General features: G+C 40.0%; 1 protein-coding gene across 3 annotated transcripts; it reads left to right on the top strand.

Moving 5' to 3' along the window:
- The first annotated feature begins 256 nt into the window (after nt 1-256).
- Nucleotides 257-8,861, top strand: clta (clathrin, light chain A). 3 transcript variants are annotated; one of them, XM_042067521.1, is made up of 7 exons: nt 257-633; nt 2,750-2,778; nt 3,534-3,651; nt 3,786-3,897; nt 5,119-5,172; nt 6,703-6,738; nt 8,124-8,861. In XM_042067521.1, the coding sequence occupies exons 1-7, from the start codon at nt 429-431 to the stop codon at nt 8,293-8,295; spliced, it is 726 nt and encodes a 241-aa protein (XP_041923455.1). In that variant the 5' UTR covers nt 257-428; the 3' UTR covers nt 8,296-8,861. The 3 variants fall into 3 exon arrangements, with proteins under 3 accessions (XP_041923455.1, XP_041923535.1, XP_041923601.1); XM_042067601.1 differs by lacking the exon at nt 6,703-6,738 and having other exon boundaries at nt 259-633; XM_042067667.1 differs by lacking the exons at nt 5,119-5,172; nt 6,703-6,738 and having other exon boundaries at nt 270-633.
- The last annotated feature ends 1,809 nt before the right edge of the window (nt 8,862-10,670 follow it).

Below are 10,670 nucleotides of genomic sequence, written 5' to 3' on the forward strand. Positions count from 1 at the left end.
ATTTGTACCCAAACATTCTATGAAAACTTACATTAATGTTATCACTGTTACAGACACAAAAGAAACCATAGTTTAAACAAAAATCTACTCTTAGCAAAGAAATGTTGGCAATGTGGACAACTCACTAACCGTGTTTTAATTCGATGAGCGGTATTTCTTTGGAACTATCCAATCATCGTTATACAACCCGAGGGTCACGGGACGTGTACGTAAGAAGTTCAATCATTCTATTGGTCTGTTGAGGATGTCTCTTTCTATGGTTGGATAGTTGCCCGATCCTTCAAAATATCCTGTACCTTATTGGTCTCCTCTTTGTTTCCGTTTGCACCTCTCCTCTAGCGTTGGTCTCGTCGAGAAGAGAATTGACCACTGGCCATTTTACAAACATAATTTTAAAATATTAGGTCTATAGTAACGTATAGGTAGACATGGACGACTTTGATATGCTCAGCGCACCACAGTCGAATGCTGGTAATGGTGTTGGGACTGAAGAAGATCCCGCTGCCGCTTTCTTGGCCCAGCAAGAAAGTGAGATCGCGGGGATTGAGAACGATGAAGGGTTCAGCATCCTGGACAGCGGAGATGTCCCCTCTTCTCTCAGCAATAATCTCACAGGAGATCAGGATGCCACTGGTAAATTGTGGTTTAACTTAGTTTTGTTATGTGTGATACCAGCTTCAAAATTAAACAACATTAATTCTTGTCTGCTTAACTGTAATCCACTCTGGTAATCTTTCAACAGATTTGCGTTATTCTACATGGTGTTAACGTTAGCTACATTTCATTCCACTACCATCGACGTTAACGTTTTCGTTAGTCCTTAATCAATACGTAAAAGGCAACCGTTAGCTTAGGATCTCGGTTGCTAATGTTAACGTTAGACGGTGAATAACGTTAACGTTACACCTGTAACATGGCACTTCAGCTGTCTCCGCTAACATTAGCATCTTGGCCAAATCAGCTAGTTCTAGCTGCTAGGTTTTGTATTGATAGCATAGCAACGTTAACGTTACTGAATGAAAGGACGCAGTCACTAACGTTAACGTTACCAGCACAAAATGCTCTGACGATAGCACTGTAGATTAAATTTAGAGATTGAATTACTTGAATGTTAATATTTTATCTTGAACTAAGATAACAGGCAAATCTGGTTTAATATCACATTGTTTTTAAACGTTACGTTACTTGATTAGCCGGTAAAGGTTAACGTTGTTGGTTTACTGTCACGAAATCTGTCTGGAAGGTTAACAGACAGCTGTTGACAACTGTCAACGCGGTTGTCTATCAGATTGTATTAAATGCTGTCTCGCTTGATTTCTGACTCAGCCGCTTAGTTATGTTAGTGGCTTAATTTGTTTCATGAAACTCCGAGATGGTTGATACCGCTAGCTAGCTTGCCATGCTAACTAGATGCTACTTGTCTCAGCTGTGGCTAACCCGTCAGATCAGTCTGTAGCAAACATTCAAGCCCAATGCGTTATCTTGCACCACGACCTTTGTACCAGTGGAAACCATCAGCGTTTTCTATTTCCTCACCGTGGGCTGACACAGCTCTAGGTTTTCCTGTCACTGTTGAGGCTTTCGGCTATATGCACTTTTCAGTGAGGATTTCCCGGTGTACCACTAACGTTAGCTGATCATGGTGGATATTGTGAATGCGACTGATGTGGGGAATCGTGAGGGAGGATGCAGTATGGTTTGATCTGGAGATTTTGGAAGATAACGTATCATGCACTATTTGTCGAGATTTGAAAATGATAGGTGTTTGAAGACCACCGGTGTTTATGCTATGTCAAGGTTTATTTCTACCACACTGTAATTGTTTACCTGGCAGTGTCGACAAATGACCTTGTCATTTAGCTTACCACAATGCAACATCATTCTCCTGCCCCAGCCACCGTTTCTTATCCCTCACTGACTTCAGTGTTATTCTGGCTGGAGTAGATAAATAATTGATAAGGTGGATGTCATTACAAAGCCACCTGGAATATTCACGGCAGTTGTGAGAGACCGTAGCATAAGGTAAATGTTCCTTTCCCGACATTCTGTGAAACATAGAATTAATAATAGTTCATAATTGAATGATGTCCACATCATGTTTGTATTCAACCTTGTTTAAAAAAAAATATTGTGTCATTGTCAACAATAAGTGAGAGGAAGTCAAGTTTAGGGTCAAGGGTTAAAGTCTGTTAGAATTCTTGGTATTATGATTCAGGAGCGGGTTGCACCAACTATTCTTTGGTATGCCTGTCATAAGTGCTAAGTTAGTCTTTGTTAAGACTGATCCTAAGTCCTGTTGGTGCAACCCGCTCCAGAAAATGTTGATGTCCTGCCCTTCTTTTTCAGTGCAGTAATTCACAGTAGTACAGTCTTCCCTCTGCAATCACTATTAAAACCAAACACATCTACATTGGTCACATGGATGAAACAATTTAAATAATTTGAAATGTGGCAGAAAGCCAAAACATAGTCCATCCCTAAAGTAATGCACACCATGACATGACTGATGTCATAGCAACAAACCTCACTGGAAAATGAACAGACAACACAGTAACAAACAATGGAGGTGTTCTGCTAAATTATTTAGGTACAAACATAAAATCAAAAATGGTTTTAGGATGCAAACCAGCCTTATTGTGTTAGCTCTGTAGTTAAGTACCAACATATTGATGAGTTGTCTCTAGGTATTGAAGTCTATCTCTTGTGGAGCTGTGTTCTCAAAATAATGGTCTTTTCACCTCTATTTCAGGTGGAGCAGTGAATGGAGATGTACATGAGGTAAGGTGAACATAGGCCTACAGTTTGTGAACATTGCTATCAATATGGTGTAACATTTGGGCAAAGCTTGAAACTTGACATGGTTAAGTCAGGGATAATGGACGACACAGCGTTTGGTTAACAGAAATGAATGCATGTTCTAGGTGGTAATGCACCTCGTAAGTTCATTAATGTCTGTTGTTAACCGAACACAGTGGAATCCATTATCCCGCTTATACCATTGTTGCCACTTGCATTGTGTTTATTTGCTATTATAATTTAAACGTTTTAATCGCTCAAACTGTCTTATTTGTAGAACTACTTCTTTCCGCCACTTATCAACTCATTTATCAATTTGCAGGCAAATTGCCGTTACTAGTTCTAAATAGATGGTTGCTATGGCCAAAGGCCAGTCGTTAGTTCCACCTCTCTCATTGTTAAGTGGGCATATCCCAGGATTCTGATGAACCTTAGCTTTATAAAATCGCTATTTTACTACTGTAATGTAACTGAGCTAAAAGCCACCAGTTATATGCTATAATGTTGCTATGTTCTGAACGTCTGTCAGATCGCTATTTTATAACTTCACAAGGAGTTCGGCAAAAAGTGTGATGTGGACAAAAAACTGGAGCTACTTCATACCTGTGTAATTAACAAAAAATAATTGATGTTCTAAACACCACATCATGATAGGAAATTCAACCAAGCAGTGGTATAATATGTCTAATTTAACCAATGTCATTTGTAAATTCTGAAAAATTCTGAATCTCTTCCAGGAGAGTAATGGTCCATCTGATGCTTATGCAGCCATTTCCAGCGCTGACCGCTTGCAGGCTGAGCCAGAGAGTCTGCGCAAGTGGAGGGAGGAGCAGAGAGACCGTCTGGAGCTTTTGGGTGAGTGATGAATCCACCCACATTGGTTTCATAGCATTTGAATATATAAAATCTCAATATTCGTAACTCGCATGTCACTCACAGCTATATCCACACCGCCATCAGACCTCTTCACATTCCCTTTTCTGCCCCAGATGCCAACTCTCGTAAACAGGAGACGGAGTGGAAGGAGAAGGCCAAGGTGGAGCTAGAGGACTGGCACACACGGCAGGAGGAGCAGCTGGCAAAGACCAAAGTCAACAACAGGTAACATGTCGCCCCCCCCCCCCCTCCCTACCCACCCACTAAAGAGCACCGCTGTAAGGCTGCAAGCGTCATACGGCATCCCTCACCAGTCCAGACACTTTAGTCCCAGTGGCTATAATTTATCAGGCTTGACAGCAGCTGTAACAGAAAATATCTACCGGAGTTAAGCACACCCCAGAACTCCCATCAATTTAGCTGTCAGATTTCATAATTCCCTGATATTGATGAGAACCATACCTTTTTTTTTTTTTTATAGGATATTTAAGACAAACCAAATAAAGCAGTGATTGCCTCTGGACTGTAGATTTTTCAATAGAGAGAAATGGAAGCAGCTGATGTATCTCTTTTTAGGAGTGCTTCAGTAGACTACTGAGCTGTCTTATCAGTTCCCCTTTTATCAGACCAGATTTCACTTAGAACTAAAATATTCTATGGTGTTATTAAACCTTTCTAATCATAATAGATGTTTTCTTGTTAACTCTTAACTTTAAGTAAAACACATTGCCAAAGGACTGTTGTATAAAAGAAATAGAGCAATTTCAGGTAATTTACATATTTCTAAAAGTTTGCAGATTTTATTACTGAGTAATCTCTTCATCTGCTTGCCATTTGCAAGTGTCCTGTACCTTTGGTTACAGGGAGTTGTTTGTTGCCATGCTTTGTGTGATTCCAAAACTGCTTGTACATTAGACACTTGGGCAGTAAAATTCATAAGAGCTATTATATGCTCTACCTTCAGCCCCATTTTAGACTTTATGTTGTGGAAATTACAATATGATGTCAATTTCAGCTTTCAGCTATGGGTTCATGAGTCCAAATTGCAGATGCAAGCTATTAATTTCCCTCCCATACAGAATCATGTGTCTGTCATGATTCATGAGTAAGACGCCTACAAAACCCAAGACTGGCATGGCTAGTATTAGGTTCTGGGGCTGTAGTGTAAGGTGTCCTTCCAGCATGAATATTGCAAATGGTGTGCATGTGTGTGTCTGGTGGGGTATCATGTCAATGTTGACATGATAAGATTCTAAGTGTTTGTGTGTGTGTGCGTGTGTGCGTGTGTGTGTGTGTGTGTGTGTGATCTGACTGTGTGAACTCTGTGTGCTTGTCCAGATTGATCTCTGAGAGTGTGAGTTGAGTGAGCGTGTTTCTTCTCCTTTTTACCGCTCTCTCTCTTTTCTCCCGCTTTGCTGCTGTCCTCTGGAACACCTCTCGATCCAGGGTGTTGGATGAAGATTTCTACAAACAGCCCTTCTCTGAGCTCATTGGTTATGTGTATGTTGCTAAACTAACATCCTTTCTTTTCACATACATCTCGCATTAACACGCTTTATTTCACCTCCTCCCCCTTTTCAGTTCTTTGTCTGTACATTTAGTTGATTATCTTCCAAACCCCGCAGTTTAAGTTTCCACCGAACACCTACTTGATGACATTGCTTGTAGCTGTCGAGAATGTTTGTTTTATTTCCTATTGAAATGTAAAGAAATGCACATCTTTGTTTCATTTATTTTTCCCTCCAGTCCAGTTGCCCTTTTATATTGAAAAGGTTCAGATGAGTCTGAATGAACCTTTTATCAGAACAACATTTTTCCGTTTACGTGACCGTGCATGACCAGTAAGGACAGGAGTTGTTCTTCTGAAGAAAACAAGACCATTTTTCATGCTAGTTTTCATATTACTTGTGCGCTATAAACTCTTACATTCATTCATCATTTCATTTCATTCCTCATTATCACAATATCAGTGCCATGTGGTTATTTGAAGTCACTTTACTTGTGTGCTATAAACCATTTGTCAATAGATGTTTGTTTTAGCATAGATGAAAGAAAGTTATCAGCCTTCAATAGTGATTTGAACATGTCAAGCAGTTGTTTTGATGAAACAGTATGATGAAACATTATGTTACTGGCAAAACAGTGTTTTTTTATAGTCCAGATAATTAGCTAGTAGACTTAGATTAGTTATTTTGTTCCAAGCAACTGTGTTTCCAGCTTTGTCCAAATGATGCAAATTTAAACTGCTATTCCTGCGTTTGCTACCATAGAGCTAGTGACACTGTGCTATGCTGTCTTTTTTAATTTGCTTAGTCACAGTTGATCAGGCGGGAAAACCTGTCACCCTCTGCTGTAAAGTCAGTGTCATTCACTCTGCAACAGAATATTTGTGACCTCTGAAAGATTACACATTAATACTTCTGCTTTATTTAACATTGAGACTGTTAGCAGGGCTCTTTTCACTGCTGTAACAGTGGTGGCCATGGATTGGTCTGCTGTCTCAGATTCTTTGAGGACACAGAGCCCTAAAGATGGCATTCTTTCTTTCAGAGAGTGGTAGTGGTTTTCCCGTTCCTTCTCATAGCTCCTTTGCTGTTTGCTACAACAGTGGATTGTTGGACACCTAGTTGCTTCTAACATAAAACGTAGGCTGTAGGCCATGTTTGGAAAAACTGCTGTTTATCATAGATGGAGAAAAGCTTATGTTGGCCTCTTGGCATTGCAGCCCTCATATCTGCCATGGACAACCTAGAGGTCAAGTTGAATGTTATAAAGCCAGTCTTTATGGCCACACAGAACATAATAGTTACTATTAGTTTTAGTTACTTGAAGACTTAGAATTGGCATACATCATGAAGGCTGCAAGCTAAGATCACAATTAGAGAAAGGCATTTATAAGATAACCTGGTTTCAAAAACAAAAGAAAATGCATGCTGGCTTTGGTCATCTGCATAAAACTCATTTATTTTCATTTCTATATATCTGACTTCTGATCTGTTTCTCCTTTTTCTTTCTCTTCGCACCTTTAAGCACACACATTAACCATCCTTGCTACCGCCTAGACCAGTTAAGTAAAAATACAACAAAAACAAACAAAACAGAAAAGAAATACTTTCAGGAGAAGTAGTATGCCAAAAATAAACTTAATCTGAGATGCTATATTTTCCATATATATATATACGTATATTTATATATATTTTCTTTATATATACATAATTCTAATCCACTGCCAAATCAGGAAATGAATGTCCCTCTGTGGTGATGTGTTGGTCCACCAGTCCTGTGCTTTCTTTGTAGTTCGTTGTGACGGTGATCTTCATTGGCTTCTCATTCCCATTTTGCTGTGTGTATTGTGTACTAGTATAGAGGGGTCTCCTCCTCCCCAGAAACTGGAGTCCATGGCAGTGGAAAGGTGTCTTGTCCTGGTTGGATGGGTTGGGTTTGGTTTGCCATGCCAATGCCCTGTTTGGCTTGCACAAGGCCATAAGCTCTTGCCTGACCTTTTAGGACAAGGTCCCCCCTTGTTCTTCTTTTTCCTTTTGGAGCTACTTCAGCATTTTCATTAGAGATGGTTATATTCAAAAATAAACCTTTTCAGTGTTTGCAAAGTTACATAAGGCCCTGGCTACTGTGAAATGCCCGGCTTTTCTGCATGGCAAATCTGGCTTCTGTAAGCTGCTTGATTAGTCTTACAAACATGCCATGTACAGTAGTAGGATACTCCGCAGGACAAGCGTAAATGACAGAGTATGTATAGTCCATCTCAGCTCTCTGAGGTCAAAAGAATATTCTAAGGGGAAGGGGAAAAGCATTAAATGTAGCTTTTTTCTTATGTGGCACAAGTCTTTAGCCAGTTCTGTCCTTTTGACAATAACCTCCAATTTGTGGGGGAAACCTGAGCTAAAATGTGCGACTGATTGGAAATAGGGCATGCTTTATATTCAAATCTAAATGAAGTTAAAATATCATCTGCTTTTTGATGTGGTCACTTTGAGAATGTTTTTCTATAGTCGTTTTGGATTCTTGGTATGTTTGCCTCTAAGAACTACCACCCAAGTTCCATACACCCCTTTGTATCCCTCCTGCAGCTATAGAACGCATTCACTTCATATTGACTATTATTTTATTAATATATTAATGCAGACGCTCTGTGAACAAAGGAAGCTGTGATACAAAATCAATCTGATCTCAGTCTTCTCATTCCTAATTGGTTAATAAACATAACCTGAGATCCTCTCAGTCTGCACTGTTAATGTTCCTGTGTTTCAGCACATATAACAATTTGAGAGGAAAGTCCGCATACTAACACACTCAGTCATTGGAAATCTATGGGGCCAAATTCTGGGCCTCAAGGGCTGTAGACGCTGCAGGCTTGAACTTTAGGGGTATATTTGGGTGGTGGTCTGAGGCCTGTGGCATTGCAAGTTACTCACTGCTCTTCCTCTTACCAGGGCGGCGGAGGAGGCCATGGTGTCTGACCTAGACGAGAACAACCCAGGAACAGAGTGGGAGCGCGTGGCACGCCTCTGTGACTTCAACCCCAAGTCAAGCAAGCAGGCCAAAGATGTATCTCGCATGCGCTCTGTTCTCATCTCTCTCAAGCAGTCACCCCTTGTCCGTTAGGCCTACTGGTATGGGGAAGAGAGAGATAGAGAGAGGGAGGGGGAAAGATGAAGAAAGAGCTACTGATCCTGAACTTCAGCAGCCACGAGGACAACACTACCATTCCACAGTGCACCATGTAAAACCTCCTTGTGGCTGTTGTTTAATACATTTCAACCCTATTTCAAGTCCCGTTGTTTCAAAGAAGAAAGTGTTGAGTTATTTTTTGAATGTGTTTGTTTAGTCTTCAAAGGACCAAACGTCATCATGTGTTTTGTTTTTTGTTTATTTTATTTTTTTCATTCCCATAGAGCTGGCGTGTTTGTATTGTGACCTATGAATCTATGCATTTCTCCTCGACCTCTCCAGGAATCGGTTAATAAACATGACCTGTCTGTTTGTCTGTATACATACAGTGTGTATCAGTGTGGGTATCTTTGTACATAAAAAATACTGACTCCCATGTATACATAAGTAAGAGGACAGAAATAGTTAAAAGGTAATTGTCTTAAAAGCAGAGCTAACCTGTCTTATTGCATCACGTATCATCCTCTATTTGAATATCATTAAAAGTATATGGAACTTCAGACCAGCCTTTGTGTATTTTCTGCCAAGACAAACAATGAATCTTTGTGTATTTTCCTGCCAACATCCTCTTCCTCCTTATTGTTAAATATTGCACCAAAGCAAATAAGCCAGAAGTACATCCTCTTTCCAGTTATCTTTCTGTTTGGTGGAACTGTTTAATATTTATTTAATTCAGGAGATGCTAAAAGCTATGCAAAGTAACTTGTTCAATGGTACAGAAGTACATATGCTTTCATCTGTGCAAGGATCCTAATGACCAGGCTGATAATCCTTTCAATCATATATGGACTCTTGATCAACTACTAAGTCCACAGGGACAGGCAGGGGCGGAGCCAGACATTTGAAACATTGGGGGCTTAGCTCATTGTCACACACAGGAAGGCTATTCAGACATTTTTGAAAAATAAAACCCCTTAAATAATGACTTCAAGTGAATTCTGTGTAAATAATCTGACACTTTGGGTCTTTCAAGAGGGGTCTATTGGCATATCCTATCTGATCAGCATGCACTTAGTTAATTAAGCGTTTTTTATGAGTTATGGTTTGTATATTAGCTATATTAGTATAGTATATACATATAAATATAATATAGTAGGCCTATATTATATTTTCTAATTGGAGTAAGTCTTTGTGACAACACGTCATGATACATTTGATAATGTTTGATCGTTGTTTTGGTATGAAGCATTTTTTAAGCCTACGTAATGAATGAATGAAAGTAGGCCTAGCCCAAGTGAAAGTAAGCCTAGCCTAACCTAGGCCTATTATGTCGGCCTACTATATCGTTGTTTTGGTATGAAGCATCATTTACGTAATGAATGCGCACTCTAGAAAGTGAAAGTAGCCTAACCTAGGCCTATGCTGTCTGTGCACGTCCGCAATTGATTACGTTCCTCAAATGGAGAACACGTCAATCCCATGGTATTTTTTTCCCTAAAATGCATGAAACATGCATGTTCAAATCTCCGTTTCATATTTGCCTAGGCTATAGGCTCCGTTTCATATTTGCCTAGGCTACTAGCCTACAATAAATGAATTGAACGCACTCAACTGACAACAGGTACGATTCGGTCATTGAGACTCTATGAATACAGTACAACAAACTTTCTGTCTTTCTGTCTTAGTGGGCTTTGAAAATAAGGGATATTTGCTCAGTAATAGTAGTCTACATTTTGTAACATTTATAGAGAAACCGAGGGGAAGTTAAAGGAACCGTATGTAAGAAATGTATTTCAATTAATCATAAAATGGCCCGTATATGTCACTATGGGGCAGCCGTGGCCTACTGGTTAGCGCTTCGGACTTGTAACCGGAGGGTTGTCGGTTCGAACCCCGACCAGTAGAATTGCCCTTGAGCAAGGCACCTAACCTCACTGCTCCCCGAGCTGTTGTTGTCACTGTGCCGGGATTAGTGTGTGCTTCACCTCGCTGTGTGCTGAGTGTGTTTCACTAATTCACGGACTGGGATAAATGCAGAGACCAAATTTCCAGTATACTTATACTAGACATTAAGAAATCATGTTCATTTCAAATACGTATATCACTGACAACAGTAGTCCGGCCAGGATAATGTTATTTAAAAAGTGAAGTTGCAGCCCTCAACTGATGTTGATGTTGTCATGTTGTGTTTTGGCCTGATGCGCCACCCTCCACCTAGCTACTAATCACAAATTCAGTAGTGTTTCGGCATCTGGGTTGCCAGCTCTGCCAGTCAGGGGGGAGGAGGAGGGGATACAGCGATCTACAGTAATTTGAAAGTGATTGCAGTACCAGTTTTGGCCATAACCTTACGGTTCCTTTAAATTAGA

Source organism: Alosa sapidissima, chromosome 1 (genome assembly GCF_018492685.1).
Source record: "Alosa sapidissima isolate fAloSap1 chromosome 1, fAloSap1.pri, whole genome shotgun sequence".
Classification (NCBI taxonomy): domain Eukaryota; kingdom Metazoa; phylum Chordata; class Actinopteri; order Clupeiformes; family Clupeidae; genus Alosa; species Alosa sapidissima.